The 16,167-nt window shown below is 40.0% G+C and overlaps 2 protein-coding genes and 1 non-coding gene across 5 annotated transcripts in view; 1 reads left to right on the top strand and 2 right to left on the bottom strand.

Moving 5' to 3' along the window:
* The window catches only part of LOC122469205 (coiled-coil domain-containing protein 170-like), a 40,859-nt gene extending 33,065 nt beyond the window's left edge, over window positions 1-7,794 (bottom strand). The window contains exons 1-2 of one of the 3 annotated variants that reach the window (XM_043556333.1): window positions 7,336-7,794; window positions 4,993-5,324 (exon numbers count right to left, since the gene is read on the bottom strand). In XM_043556333.1, the coding sequence (XP_043412268.1) occupies window positions 4,993-5,130 (138 nt within the window). In that variant the 5' untranslated portion in view covers window positions 5,131-5,324; window positions 7,336-7,794. The remainder of the gene's footprint in view (window positions 1-4,992; window positions 5,325-7,335) is intronic. The other 2 variants (XM_043556334.1, XM_043556335.1) reach the window with 2 other exon arrangements.
* A 72-nt stretch (window positions 7,795-7,866) lies between these two features.
* Window positions 7,867-8,073, bottom strand: LOC122469645. Its single transcript, XR_006293556.1, has one exon. It is a non-coding gene; the product is annotated as a small nucleolar RNA U3 (small nucleolar RNA).
* Window positions 8,074-13,810: 5,737 nt separating this feature from the next.
* Window positions 13,811-16,167, top strand: part of MTHFD1 (methylenetetrahydrofolate dehydrogenase, cyclohydrolase and formyltetrahydrofolate synthetase 1) — a 62,760-nt gene continuing 60,403 nt past the window's right edge. Inside the window, exon 1 of the mRNA XM_043556336.1 lies at window positions 13,811-13,993. Coding sequence (XP_043412271.1) covers window positions 13,953-13,993 — 41 coding nt within the window. The 5' untranslated portion in view covers window positions 13,811-13,952. The remainder of the gene's footprint in view (window positions 13,994-16,167) is intronic.

The following is a 16,167-nucleotide window of genomic DNA, read 5'->3' on the forward strand; positions in this document are numbered from 1 at the left end:
AAAGATATCAATCTAAGTGGTCTAGCAGATCCCAAGAAGAGTAAGTAAAAAGAATTCCTTACCTACACACTCATAATGAAATTGCAGAACATCAAAGAAATATCTAAAAAGCAGATAATTAGAAAGGACAGGTAGTTACAAAGAAATAGCTGTTGGACTGGCGAGTGACTTCTCAACAATAATACAGAAGATTGAAAACTGCAAAATGATAGCTAAGAAAAATTTCCACCGATTCTAAGAGACACAATTTGTCAAGTCTCTGCAACTGGGATGCATCTAAAGTTGGTGCCATTTCATATAGTGGGTAGTTTAGGTGGCAACATTTTTAAACTTTATAATAGTGCATAAAATAGTAGCAATTCTTCAAATCAAGGATATATTGTAACTGGCAGCTAGAATTCTATACTGAATGAAATTATGTTTTAATAGGGGGGTAGAATAAAGACATTTTAGAGAAACAAAAACTGAATTTACCAATATGCCCTCATTTAAGAAAATTCTAAAGGATAGATTTCACATAGAAAATTAACTTACAAAGTCTAAAATACAAGCAAGAATAGTAAAAAATAATAGTAAATATGTGGATATATTTAAGCATTAAGTAATTTTAAAAATAGGATTTAGGGATTGAAAATAAAGAATAGAACCAATGCAGGACAAAAAAATGCATATACATGGATAGGAGAAAAATAGTTTAAAGCAGTATAAAATCTTCAGATTTCTCAGGAGTTAACAAAGATTTCAGTTAGCTTTGTTAAGTATATAATGTAATATAGTTAATATAACTACTAAAACTGTAGTCATATAACATATAACTTTTAAACTAGTAGAAAAGGATGGGGTGCCTGGGTGGCTCAGTCGGTTAAGCAACCGACTTCAGTTCAGGTCATGATCTCACAGTCCATGAGTTCAAGCCCCGTGTCAGGCTCAGTGCTGACAGCTCAGAGCCTGGAGCCTGCTTTGGATTCTGTGTCTCCCTCTCTCTCTCCTGCTCATGCTCTGTCTCTCTCTGTCTCAAAAATAAGTAAAAACATTAAAAAAATTTTTAAACTGGTAGAAAAGGAAAAAATGGAATGAAAAAATAAATACAACAAAACAAAAACATAATCAGTTTTTGGCACGAGAAGAGGAAGGAAAAGGAAACAGAAATATAATGGGACAATAGAGTATGCATAATGTGGGGTGTCTGGGTGGCTCAGTCAGTTAAGCGTCTGACTTCGGCTCAGGTCATGATCTCATAGTTCTTGAGTTCGTGCCTCATGATGTGCTCTGTGCTGACAGCTCAGAGTCTGCTTCAGCTCCTCTGCCTCTCTCTCTGCTCCTCTCCGCCTTGCACCCTCTCTCTCTCAAACATAAATAAACATTGAAAAAAATTAAAAAAAAGAATATGCATAATGTAATGACAGATATACATCCAAATAGTCAGTAATATCTATAAATGTAAATGAACTAATCCTTCTAGTTAAAAGCAAAGATTATCGACATTAGTTGAAGCAAAAAACTGAAAAACCATATGACAACTAAGAGTTTAATAGGTAAATAATAGGTAAATAATTTATTTCATACAATAAAATACTGCATAATGATGGAAATTAATTTTTCATTTATTATTTTTTTATTTTAGAGAGAGAGAGCACACACAAACAGGGGAGAGGGGCAGAGAAAGACAGAATCTTTTTTTTAAAGTTTATTTATTTTGAGAGATAGAGAAAAAGAGAGAGAGAGAGAACCAGCAGGGGAGGGGCAGAGAAAGAGGGAGACAGAGGATACAAAGTAAGTTCTGAGCTGTCGGCACAGAGCCCAACATGGGGCTTAAACTCACAAACCTTGACATCATGACCTGAGCTATAAAGTCTGATGTTTAACTGACTGGAGCCACCCAGGTGCCCCAAGAAAGAGAGAATCTCTTTGATGCAGGGCTGGATCCCATGACCCTGGGATCATGACCTGAGCTAAAATCAAGAGTCAGGTGCTCAACTGATTGAGCCACCCAGACACCCCAAAATTATTAATAACTGTAGTAATTATTAATAACTGCATCAACACAAACTCACAAAGCAAAAGAAGTAACAAAAGAAAGCAGTATAATTCAATTCAAATCAACTTTCAAAACCAATAAAAACATGGATTAGGGATACATGTATGGGTGATTAACTAGGAAAAGAAACAAGGAATGACAGATGCAAAATTCAAAACATCTACTACTTTGAGGTTTAGGTGGGAGGAAAGGGATTTAGTTAGGAAGGGGCACACAGGAAGCGGATAAGGCAATGTTCTGTGAAACTAGGGAGTAAGTTCATAGGTATTTGTTTCGTTATCTAATCTGTGTGTATACATTTTGTAATTTTCTAAGCATGACGTATTTTTGAAAATAAATCCATACACAAAACAAAGCCATGTATTTTTAAAAGATGTGTATATATATATATTCAAAGGCATATATCAAATATATTAGATTGAAATGGGATACAAATGGGGATTATGGGGAAAAAAGTAAAGCACAACCTTACACAGAAAGATGACAATATACCATGAACTAACATGAGTAACTTGACAGCATACCCGAGATCCAAAATGAGAGTAAACTGACTAAAATGTGCTAGCTATCTTATTTAGTACATTTCAATCTCCCATCCAAGTACTAACCAGGCCCGACCCTGCTTAGCTTCCGAGATCAGACGAGATTGGGCGCGTTCAGGGTGGTATGGCCGTAGACTAGTACATTTCAATCTCACTAAGATTTATTTTTTTTAAACAAGGAATATTTCTTTTTATTCCCTCTTTTTTTTTTTTAGTTTTTTTTTTTTTTTTTTTTTAGATCCTTATTTATTTTTGAGACAGAGCATGAGCAGGGAAGGGGCAGAGAGAAAGACACACAGAATCCGAAGCAGGTTCCAGGCTCTGACTTGTCAGCACAGAGCCTGACGCGTGGCCCAACTCACAAACCGTGAAATCATGACCTGAGCCGAAGTCAGACATTTAACCAACTGAGCTACCCAGGTGTCCCAGTCTTTTTATTCCCTTTTAAGACTAAAGCTAATATAGTTAGCTTTCAGGATTTAAGAAAGTCATGTACAAAAAATAAGCATTATTTTTCCTTGCAATATCACTGAGACTTAAAACACCAATAATAAAAATAAAAATAATAACTATTATTTCCAGTTAGGCTTTTGGTTCATAAAAATAAGCAATATACAACCTACAATTTATTTTTTGTATATAGTTCTTTCAAATACAGTTTGAAAACTTTTTATTTCATAGTTTAAAAGATATGGATAAGGAGGCATGCCGTAAAAGAATACGCAACTGTGGCTTGTATATATACAGAAATTAAAATATATAAAAAATGTGATATATTAATTTGTAATGAAATTCTATGCAGCAGTTAACATTCACAGACTAAACTAATGTGAATCAAAAAGAACAACTTTCAAAAACATAAGATTGAATGCAAATAGCATGGCAGAAAGTTATGTCTAGAATATCATTTATGTAATTTTTTAAATGCCCAAAACATTAAAAGCCTTCATATATATGCAAGAACATAAAGATTATATATACACTTAGTTCACAAGAGTTCTCTCCCAAAATGAAAAAAAAAAAAAAAAAAAAAAGGCCCAAGATGGCCAAATAACACTTTCACAGAGGTTTGTAATAGCAGCTGCCTGGGGCACCTGAGTGGCTCTGTCGGCTGAGTGTCCAACTCTTGATATCAGGTGGGGTCATGATCTCACATTTCCCCTAACTGGGCTCTGTGCTGACAGTGCAGAGCCTGCTTAGGCTTCTCTCTCCCTCTTGATCTCTGCCCCTCCCCCACCTCAAAATAAATAGTTTAAAAAAAAAAATAGCAGCTTCCCTAACACCTCCATATCTCACCACCCCAGACCCTGGGGGTGCTCACCCCACTTCAGTCTAGTATCCAAGATACCTAATGCTCAACAGCAGAAACTCCAAGGCCTGTCCCAGTGCTAGGAATGGCAAAGATTCTTACTGGTTGATGTCTGATCTTGTTAAATTTTTTATATCATCTGTCCCGAGAGCTGGGGATGGGATCAAAAGTTACACAATGGTCGTCAACTGTTACCAGTCAAGTTTAATCTCTTTTAAAAGAAGAAGTGAAGCAAACTGGGGGGGGGGGGGGGTCAAATATAAATCTGTGCAATGGGTACATGTGTATATACATGTATATGTAACATTTCTTTATCCATTCATCCACAACTTATTTTTACTGTAAAACATTTCCTCTCCTAGCAAAGCAACTAAGCTTGTGATTCTCATTTAACCCCAATATGGGGAGTAGGAAATAAACTATGCTAGTCTGCATTTTCACCGCAAGTTCAGACTTCATCCCCGAAGAGCTGTATGCTAAAGACAAGGTGGATCTTTCCAGTGATCTTAAAAACATCAATGGAAGGGACATTAACTGATCCAAGAGGATATGTAACCTTCAGAAAGATTCTCATTAGGGTCTAGCCCTAATAAAACAAGGCTGTAAACCAAGGAGGTAATATGGTGCATATGGAGGTAATATGGTAAAAGGTAACAGGACTCAAGACTACTTAGTTCTGCCCCCAAATCACTGTGGCCTCTCTAGTGCTGTTTCCTAATTTGGAAAATGATAGAGTTGGATCAAATTAATTCAGAGGCCCGTTAGAGTCTATTTTTATATTGTTTTGGGATTATTGGGCCTCAGTGAAATGTCAGAACCACCAAAAAGGCAAATATAAACAAAATCCACTTTGAGGTTCCATTAGATTTAGTTGCTTCACTGTTCCTTATTCTAGAGTCAAGCCGGGAATCAAAAGAAATGAGAGTTCATTTGACCTCACATCTTAGATCAGTCACTAGCAAAGACATAAAAGGGTGCTCGCATAGGCAGGTGGGCAAACAGAACTGGACTTTCCTTTCTCCTGGCCCTCAACTGTGCAGGAGTTGTTGTACCTCTGTCTTCTAAGAACAGGGCAAAAAAATAAATGCCAGCGTACAACTCACCACTGGGCTATTTTTCTGAGATGTGTGAGCTGATAGATGCTTGGCTTTTGATGGCTTAGCCTCGTGGAGCCCTTTGCTTCGGCCAGTAGCAAGGTTTCCTGGATCTGAGTGGTTTAAAAACTGGAGAGGGCCTGACATGTTGGAGATAAAAGAAGCATGAAACAGATCTAGTAATGGTGATCCGAGGTGCTTCCAAGGAGAGTCTGCATAGAGCAGTCAGGAATTGCTGCTGAGGTATGCCCAGCATCTATAACAATGTCTTTAGGAAGGTTCCACTTCAGATCCACACACCTTAGCCAGACTTGAGAAGGAGATGCCTGCTGAACCTGTTGCTGGGAGACAAGGCAGATCTACCTTGTAAAGATCAAATCATGGTTTAAATTGTAACTGGTGGAAACAGCCTGCTAACGTATATATATGTACTCATATTTAAATGCTACCTATGAATCATATCTATGGAAATAAGACTTGCAAATAGCCTTCATTTTCAGTTTCTCTATCTATCAGGATCCCTAACTATATCCCTCTGGATTCAGCCAAAAGATAAAAAGTCTAACATGAGTTCCTAACGTAGCATCTGATAACTCAGAGTGCTCTTTTTGCCCCAGCAGAATGTAACTTTACATTATAATTTTCATAAATTCAATTTCCCAAGAACTTCAGTACTGCCTTAAATCCATATTCCCTACTCAGTTCAACTTCATATATTATCTTTCTTTTCTAACGTTAAAGTAAAGGTAAGAGTGGAAAGCCATCTTCCAAATTAATGTTCACATTTTATTAGACAATAAGAGATTTCTTTATTACGAAAAGGAGATTTCTTTTTTGAGATCAGGGGATGTATGAGGGAAGGGGAGGAGAAAGCCACATTTAGAAAAACTGAAGGCCAGAGGGCTGCATGTAAGTGGGGTATGTGTTTCTTTGGCTGGTTGGTATCTCCCAGGAAATTAAACTTTCCTAGATTAAAGGCATTTTCACAGAGAAAAAAAAAAATCAAGATGTGTGACTTGAATAACATGGAACAGAAAGCATGAAGGCCTGATTTTATTCACTAACCCTGAAATCCATTTTGCAATTCCTGTATTATTTCATTCTTTTGATATTTAAGGCAATTACTAAAGTACAAATACCTCTGAGGCACCTGGATGGCTCAGTGGGTGCAGCATGTGACTTGATCTGAGAGTTGTGAGTTTAAGCCCCATGTTGGGTGTAGAGATTACTTAATAAAATCTTAAAAAATAAATAAAGTGCAAATATCTCTAATGAGACTTTAGTGTTTTCCTCATTCTTATCATTTAATACCTACAATCATTACTACATTCCTTTTCTAAGAACCAAAGAAGAGAATTGAAAAACAACTTAAGTTTTGGTGAATGAAAAGGGAGAATAAATAGCTCCTAAATTCTGGAACAAAAATGATAGTGGAGACAAACGTCTCCATAAGAAATCTAGGGGCACCTGGGTGGCTTAGTCAGTTGAGCATCTGACTTCGGCTCAGGTCATGATCTCACGGCTCATGAGTTCAAGCCCCATGACAGGCTCTGTGCTGACAGCTCAGAGCATGGAGCCTGCTTCAGATTCTGTTCCATGTCTCTCTTTGCTCCTCCCCTGCTCATGCACTGTCTCTCTCTCTCTCTCTCTCTCTCAAATATAAATATAAAAATTTTTTTAAAGAATTCTATCCTTTACTTTTATTTCCTTACATTTTATGAAAATTATGCTCTATTAAAAACAAAGTTATTTAATGAGTTTCATTCATATTGCTTCTAAAAACTTGGCTATATTATTATGTGGACCAAACTATACCTCCAAAAGCATGAACATATAAATTCTTCAATATCACTTCAAATACCACCTCAGTCCCCAATTCCTGCAAGGTAAGGGTAATCTCTTTCTCTAACTCTTGTAGCGTATGATCTACACCTTCCTTTCAACTGTTAACTCATTCAATGTTGGATTATGTAAAAATATTATCTCTCCTACTACATTAAAGGTACCTAAGAGCAGGATTTATTTCTGGTTTATCTCTATCATCTCAAGAGTAGGCACAAAAAATACACATTGAACAACTAAAGAACCCAAGAGAAAAAAAAATTCCTTAATACAAAGTTAACTCATATGGGTAATAGTACTGTTTTCCCAAACTAACCTTATATAATAAAAATGTATTAGGAGACTACACAAAATAGAGCAATATGACAGAATTATTCTGTGACGAGAGGTTCATAGATGACTATTCTGTTTTTCTATTCATTTAAAAGATGTATCAATACTTCAAATGAGAAAAGATACAGTATGCTACACTTCACTATGCTTCAGAATGTAAAAACCATACATTTTTACCATATCAAACACAAGAGAAAAGTCCGAATTTAAGTTCAATTCCCAGAAGAAACTTGAATTGTCCAAGGTGAGTGGCAGCCTGGCACGATTTGCCAGTAGAATGTTTGCACAACAAAGAAGCTGTTTCTAGGTGAACGCATCACAGAACTCCAAGGAAGGGAAAAGTCCTTCCAAAGTGATGCAGTAAGGTAGCCCATGACTATTTCCTTAATTAATGACGTGAAAGCACAAAGCGATTTTCATCAAGCACTAGTAAACCTAAGAACTCTGAAGAAAGTGATTCCCCTGAAAGTAAACCTTCCAGAAAATTTGGGGTCTTTTGTGAAATTCTTGAAATAGGTGAAACTTTTGTCTCCAATACCTCATTCAGGGAAGAAGTACTTTGAGAGGAAAAAATGATTTGATTCAATCTACTATTTCTAAAGCAGAAGATGATTTGTCTGCAAAACTGATATTCTAATTCTAAGCAAATACTTTTTTACACTAGAGAAAGTGTGTCCCTAATATGCTTTTTTTTTTTTTTTTTAAGAAGCCACCCAGACCATGTCCCTTTCTTCTTAATCGCTCAAAGGAGAAAAAGAACCATCACCAAGGGTAAAAAGCAGCTATAAAAGCAACACCAAAGCCAGCTTCATACTCAGGAAAGGACACTGCACCTCCTCCCTGTGGTTGTAGGTACTCTACATGTTCAGAGAAACTTCTCTAGTAATGAACTACAGAAATGATCCCTGGGCACCTGGGTGGCTCAGGTCATGATCTCATATTTCGTGAGTTCAAGTTCCACATTCAGCTCTCCGCTGTCAGAGCGGAGCCTGCTTCAGATCCTCTGTTCCCATCTCTTTCTGTCCCTCCCCCATTTGTGTGCACACGCTCTCAAGTAAACATTAAAAAAATTAAAAAAAAAAAAAAAAGAAATGCTCCCTGAAAGTATAGTCTTCCTGTTATGTATTCTTGATACCAGAATCATTGGGATTATACTTTAAATGTCACCTTCTCATCTTCTTGGTTCTCAGCTCTGCCTGCACATTAGAATCTCAATGAAAACTTTTAAAAAAATACTGATACCCTGATCCCACCCCAAATTCTGACTTAATTGGTCTACACTGGAGCCTATGCATAACTTTTTTTCCTCTAAAGCTACACAAGCAATTTTAGTGTTGCTTTAGGGTTGAGAATGACTGTTGTACTATCTTCATTTATAAATATTAAAAATGAGGCAGCACAAAGTGATATTCATTGGAATGAGAGTAATAGTTAATTACTAACCTTAGAAAATAAGCAATATAAGTTTCCCCTAAAACAAGGTTTTAAAAATTATATCCCTAAGCAGCAGGAATAGAAGCATGAACAAGACAGGAAATGTATTACAAAGCTTACATTCTGGTGGAAAAAGTGAACAAGTATATAAATAAGATTATTTTACATAGTGATAAGAGTTGTGAATAAAATAGGCTAATGTGACAGTTATGAGTTAAATGAGTAGGCAGGCAGCTTTTGATAGTATACTCAAAGAAGGCCTGTTTTACATATATTAACATAAATTAAATCATATTATACATTTTATTGAATAACCTGAGTTTATCATTTAACAAAATGTGAAAGCTATCTTACACATCAATATGCATCCATTACATATCTATTGCTCCTTTAACCACTGTATCCGTCCTGATGAAGATTTTTTTACTACTGAAATCAACACTGTGAGGAACACTTTTATACATTTGTACACTTTTATACTCCAGGATAAATTCCTACAAGTGAAATTACAAGGTTAAAGAAAGCATACATTTAAGTTTCTGATAGATAGTATCAGATTGTCCTCAAAAAGGTTGGAACAAATGGAGCTTCTGCAAAAGGTTGCATTTTTTTTCAAGCAACTGCCATTAAGATCATTTGAATAAAAATATTTTGTCTTTCTATTCTCTGTGAAATTATTGATTCTCAATCTTTACCTGATCTGACCAATTTGCAATATATTTGAGTTACCCCTTTTCCCATAAAACTCTTTACCTCTCTTCTAAAGCGGTATGCCTCCATGGTTTTCCTCATAACACACTGGACTCTGCTTTCTTAAAAAAATTGTGTTAATGTTTATTATTTATTTTTGAGAGAGACTCAGCATGAGCAGGCGAGGGTCAGAGAGAGAGGGAGACACAATCTGAAGCAGGCTCCAGGCTCTGAGCTGTCCCCACAGAGCCCAACACAGGGCTCGAAACAATGAATCATGAGAACATGACCTGAGCTGATGCTTAACAGACTGAGCCACCCAGGTGCCCCTGAACCTTGCTTTTCTTTTTTTTTTTTTAACCGTTTTTTGTTTTTTGTTTTAAATTTTTGGGACAGAGAGAGACAGAGCATGAACGGGGGAGGGGCAGAGAGAGAGGGAGACACAGAATCGGAACCAGGCTCCAGGCTCTGAGCCATCAGCCCAGAGCCTGACGCGGGGCTCGAACTCACGGACCGCGAGATCGTGACCTGGTTGAAGTCGGACGCTTAACCGACTGTGCCACCCAGGCGCCCCTGAACCTTGCTTTTCAATCTGCTCTCCAGGTTCTTCCTCATCTTCTTGAATTCTAAACACTGAAATGTCCTGGGGGTCAGTTCTTGGTCCTTTCTCTACCTACACCCATTCCCTTCATGGGCTCTTATCTAATCTCATGGACTTAAATATGTTTCATTTGGATGTCTAAGAAGTCTTTGAAAACATCTAAAACTGAATTAAAATTCAAAACCTGCTCCTGCCCCAGAGCTATCTTATTTCAATTCAATATATGACAACTCCATATTTCCAGTTGCTCGAACCAAATCCACTCTCTTATACCCCAATTTCTTCTTTTCAAACAGGTTTCTGCCCAAGTCAGATTCCCCAGAGAAGCCTTTCTTACCACATTTCTAAAACAGTACTCTCCTGCCTCTTAACCACCATTGCCCATCCTCTCAGCTTGTCTATTATTATTTTTTTTGGTTTAATGTTTATTTTGAGAGAGAGAAAGTGCGAGCAGGGGAGGGGCAGAGAGAGAGAGGGAGACACAGAATCCAAAGCAGGCTCTAGGCTCTGAGCTGTCTGCACAGGGCCCGACGCAGGGCTTGAACTCACACGCTGTGAGATCATGACTGAGTCGAAGTCAGATGCTCAAATGACTGAGCCACCCAGGCGCCTCTCAGCTTGTCTATTTTTAAAAAATGATATGTCAATATCTAAAATTAGAGCATATATTTCTTTAATCGGTCATTGTTTTGTTACCAGAATATTAGCTGGGGACAGGAAATTCATTGTTTCACTATGGTATCTCTAGCACCCTGAGCAGTAATTTTTTTTTTAAGTTCGTATTTATTTTTGAGAAGGAGTGAGAGAGAATCTCAAGCAGGCTCTACGCTGACAGCACGGAGCCCAACATGAGGCTCAATCCCACAAACTATGAGATCAAGACCTCAGCCGAAATCAAGAGTTGGATGCCACCCAGGCACCCCAGTATTTTTTGTTGTTGGCACAGTAGCCACTCAATAACCATTTGTTCAATGAATGAATGAATGATATAGGTCACATAAAGATATTTTTATTGAAAACCAGGTTGTTGAGGTGGAAAAGACAATATATTTAGAGACGAAGCATCAAGGTTTGGGGCCTGTCCCAGGCACAGCTATACAGCATTGGGCAAGTTATCCTTCAAAGTCTATTTCTCCAGCTGTAAATTGGGGTTTTGCCATCTTCCTCAGCAAACAAGACAGCTGAAATAGTCAATATGTACTTGGTATTATAAGCCACAAAAGTTTCACTACCTGCAATTTACCAGGAACATTTGCTTCAATTTTCCTCTTAATTTTACTTGTTTAGGTCAAACCCAATGTAAGGGTATGTGTTCAGAGGTCCTCATATTAAGTTATTACATTACATCACTATATTATATATTATTTAAAAAAAATTTTTTTAAAAAAAAAATTTTTTTTTTCAACGTTTATTTTATTTTGGGGACAGAGACAGAGCATGAACGGGGGAGGGGCAGAGAGAGAGGGAGACACAGAATCGGAAACAGGCTCCAGGCTCTGAGCCATCAGTCCAGAGCCCGACGCGGGGCTGGAACTCACGGACCGTGAGATCGTGACCTGGCTGAAGTCGGACGCTCAACCGACTGCGCCACCCAGGTGCCCCCCCAAAAATTTTTTTTAATGTTTATTTATTTTTGACAGAGAGAGAGACTGAGCACGAGCGGGGGAGGGGCAGAGAGAGAAGGAGACACAGAATCTGAAGCAGGCTCCAGGCTCCAAGCTGTCAGCACAGAGCCGATGCAGGGCCCGAACTCACAAACCGTGAGATCATGACCTGAGCCGAAGTCGGAAGCTCAACTGACTCAGCCACCCAGGCGCCCCTATTATTATTTTTTTAAGTAGGCTCCATGGTCAGCATGGAGCCCAACACGGAGCCTGAACTCACAACCCTGAGATCATGACCTGAGCTGAGGTCAAAAGTTGGACACCCAACTGACTGAGACACCCAGGCACCCCCATATTATGTATTAAGTTGTACTTCTATTTTGTCTACTTGTGCAAACTTTAAGAATGGTAAAGTAAATGCAATTACTAGAAAAAAATTCACCAAAAAAAATTTAATTCTACTGGTGGTGGTTGTACAAGTCTGTAAATCAACCAAAAATCATTCAGTTGTACACTTAAATCAGGTGAATTTTATGGCATATAAATTATATCTCAGTAAAACTGTTAATAAAACAAAAAAGAGATTCTCTGACTCTCTATATAAGGCTACTGTAAAATATCCTCGGAATTTAGGAATAAGGCCAAAGTCACCTACCAAAAGCCCAAAATTAAAAAAAAAAAGAAAGAAAAAAGGTCAGAAGATGAGCTCTGCCATTAGTTGAAGCATGCCAATGTAAAAGATGTTTTATAAGAAACCCAGATATTTGGTCAATCCAAAATGACCTGAACAAAATCACTATCTCAAAGAGGTATCTGCACCCTCCTGTTCATTGAAGCATTATTTACAATAGTCAATATATGGAAACAACTTATTCCCATGGAAGAATGGATAAAGAGAATGTTATACACAATCCAACCCACCTACCCACAAGACTATTAAAAAAGGAAATCCTGCCTTTTAGGATAACGTGGACCTTGAGGGCATAGGCTAAATGAAGTAAGGGACAGAAAAATACTGATATCATTTATATGTGGATCTAAAAAAGCCTACTTCATAGGAATAGAACGGTGATTGCCAGGGGGTAGGGGAAATGGGGCGATCTAAGGGTATAAATTTACAGCGATTAAGAAGAGTTAAGTTCTGGGGATCCAATGTTCAGCATGGTGACTACAACCAACAACCATCAATACTGTATTATACACTTGAAAGTTAAGGGAGTAAACCTTAAATGTCATTGTCACACACAAACTACTGTCATTATGTGAGAATGGAGATGTTAACTAACCTTCTTGTGGTAATTATTTCATAACATACAAGGGGATCAAATCATTATTCTACATTTTAAGCTTACATGGATTGTATGTTAATTATCTCTCATTAAAACTGGGGGTAAAAAATAAAGGAAGTGATCTGAACAACTTAACTTTACAGCTACACCGGGATGACCGCACAGTAAGAACGCAGCTAGTTTCTAGAGCTGAGCGGACAAACGCCCCATCCCGCTTCCGGAGTGGAGCCTGCGGGGAGGGAGTGTCCCCTCCGTGGGTCACTTGGCGCCTAGTTCAAGCAGCGTCCATCCCCACCAACCCTAGATCTTCGCGGGGGAGCTGACAAAATTTAGGCTTGCTGAGCCGACGACCCTCCTTGCTTGCACTGACCGACCCCGAGGTTACCCCGGCCGCTTGGGGACTGGCGGCGCTTCAGCTCAGAGGGGGTCTCACCCAGAGCGCTTCGACCTTGGCTGAGTAGGAGTCACCCGAGATTTCAAAACGGTTACGGGCGCTATTCACCCGAGATTTCAAAACGGTTACGGGCGCTATTCGGACCCTCGGACTCAGAATAGGGATGGAAGCCCCACACCAGTCTGACAGCGCCGGTGGGCGAGAAGAAGCCGCCCCAGGCCAGCCCTGCGCCCCACCAGGTACCCCGCGCGGAGACCGGCGGAACTCTCCCGGGGAAGCCACGCGCCTTCAGTCCCCGGGGTACACCTTCCCCAGGGAGCAATCCTGCCCCAGAGACCCGCCTCACTCCCGCGCGCGCGAAACCGTTCTCCCGCGAGATCGCCCCTCCGACTCCGCCCACTGCTCCGCCCACGGAGAGCTGGCCTGGAGGCCAGACCCCTGTTCGGGCAGTTCCCCGCCCCACCCGAAGGCGCAATCTGAAACTACGCCTTCCACCAGCCAATCATTTCCTCTAGTCGCTCATCATCGAGTTCATCCATCTTTCCGGGGCTTTCGGAAGTCCAAATTCCGGCTCTTCACTACAGAAGTGCCTCGGTCCTTCCGGACTGCGCATGCGCATCGACGGGGCCGAAGGGGGGGGAGGGGCGGGTGGCGCAGGCGCAGTAGCATGATCTCCGGGGGTGGTCGCTAAGCACGTGGGTTGTGCTGGCCAGCGCGCCAGTGGAGCTACTGGATCCTCAGTTTCGGTGGTGTCCATCGTGGGCAGCGGACTAATAAAGGCCATGGCACCGGCGGAAATCCTGAACGGGAAGGTGGTCTCCGCGTAAGCACCTGTCATTGTTGTTAGGGCATGTTGGGCTGCAGGCGAGGGTTCTGAGCAGAGTATGCAGGTCCCCATATTCCCATTTTTTTTTGCTGGAGGGACACTTGTAGCGCAAGAGTAAGGCTGGCCGGGGGCGTGGGGGAGGACGTAGTATTGAACCCATCACACTTGAAGATCGATCCTCTGCAGTCGAAAAAATGGGGACTTGGGCACCGTGCGCGTTAATAGAAGGGCTCCCTGATGGCTGGGCCGGCTGGCGATTGGATTTTGGACCAGTTTTCTTAACCCGCCCGACTGTGCTCCTCAAAATGCAGCTGCTGACGGCTCTCTGCCAGAAGAGAGTGGTTGGGACTGTCTGCAGCACCGTATCAGAACTCAGAAATGCAGTTTCCTCACTTACGCTGTAATTCGGAGCTGAGGAGACAAATTAATAAGATTAATGAGTGACAAAACTTGACAAGGGTACAAGACTGATTAGTGACGGAGGGACCTCTTCCAACCATAGCTTTCCCACTACACCTGAGTCATCATTTGCTAAGTGGAACCCAATAAGCTTTTCCTTTCCCTTCAATTTCATGCTCCTCTAATACCCTTGTCTGCATCCAGGCCCTAGAGTTACTTTCAAGTTTGGCTCCTGGGTCCTGACACTATTCTGTGTAGCATTTGGCCTCTGCTTGTTCTACCTATATAGGAAATGTAAATGCTTAACTGGTGGATATGATTGCCAGACTTAATCCCAAGAAGTACACCCTGCTGCTTTTTGTCTGGGAGGTGACTAGTGGGAAACTATGAGAGTAGAAGAGGAAAGGATACATTTTGTGTGACTCTCCGACTGTTGATCTTGGGGCCTTTGACTTCGCAGTTATTTAATAACTACCATAGTTGGCAACAGTAATTGTCTTGTAAACCTGCCAACTCTGTGGGTAAAAAGGTTTTTGAGTGTATTAGGGAGTCACTGGTAGTGAAAACCATCCTGGGGCAAAATGATTTTTCCTGGAAGGTAGAGATGGTGGACAAAGAAGGTGAGATGTACAGTAAATGGTAATGAATCTTCCACATTGGGAAAGAGAAACTCCAGACTTTGAGACTGGAAGTCACAATACATCTGAGTGCTTTTGAACACGTGGTATGCTGAATTACATTGTTTCTGCTTGACTTTGCTTTTGGTTTGCCTTCAGTCAAACCTACTCCCTTTACCAGTGGCTTTTTCTGATAAAGTCTTTTTAAAAAGACTGGTTGAAGAGATAATTTAGGCTTGCTTCTTGGCAGGCCACTGAAAATAGGTGCTCAATGGGTATGTTTTTGTTGAGTGGAGAGCAAGTTAAATATGTTTGTTAACTCCACAAAGGCAAATACATGCATTGTCTTGTTTATGTCTATGTCCAAAACACCTAGAAACCTTTCCTTAGTAGTTAGTTATGTGGCTTTAAGCAAATTAGTTAACCTATCTATACCAGCACTTCCTCTGATGTAAAGTAAAGATAATATGTAGACCATTGAGTTGTTAGGAGAAATTAAATGAGTTCTTAGCTGAAGAACATTTAGAGTTATTCCTGACACGTAATAAGTGTTCAACACATGTTAGCTGTGTTAATGATTAGAAATTAGTTAATGTATACATGGATGATTGATTCATGATCTTTTTGACAGTGATAGGTGCTTGAGATCTATTTCAATGGTTTCCAATATTAACTCACATTGAAGTCACTGAGGAAGATTTTGTTTACTATTTCTTTTTATTTAAACATGAATACATACAGGGGTGCCCTGATGGCTCAGTCACTGAGACTTCCAACTCTTGATTTTGGCTCAGATCATGATCTTGTGGTTTGTGAGTTTAAGCCCCTGTTGGGGTCTGTGCTGAGACCACAGAGCCTGCTTGGGATTCTCTCTCTGCCCCCCCTCCCCCTCAAAAAAACCCAAAAACTTTAAACATTAATACATACAGTGAGTGTGCCTATCATAAGTATACAACTCAATGAATTTTTTGCAGCTGAACTTAATAGCACCCAGATCAAGAAATGGCATTGACACCCAAGAAGCCCTCCCTTCCTAAACCTCCAGTCACCATCCCCAACAAAAGTCATCATTTTTAAGAAATATTTGTTTTTGAGAGGAGAGGAGGGGCAGGGAGAGAGGGATACACAGAATCTGAAGCAGGCTTCAGGCTCCGA

Source organism: Prionailurus bengalensis, chromosome B3, assembly GCF_016509475.1.
Source record: "Prionailurus bengalensis isolate Pbe53 chromosome B3, Fcat_Pben_1.1_paternal_pri, whole genome shotgun sequence".
Lineage (NCBI taxonomy): Eukaryota > Metazoa > Chordata > Mammalia > Carnivora > Felidae > Prionailurus > Prionailurus bengalensis.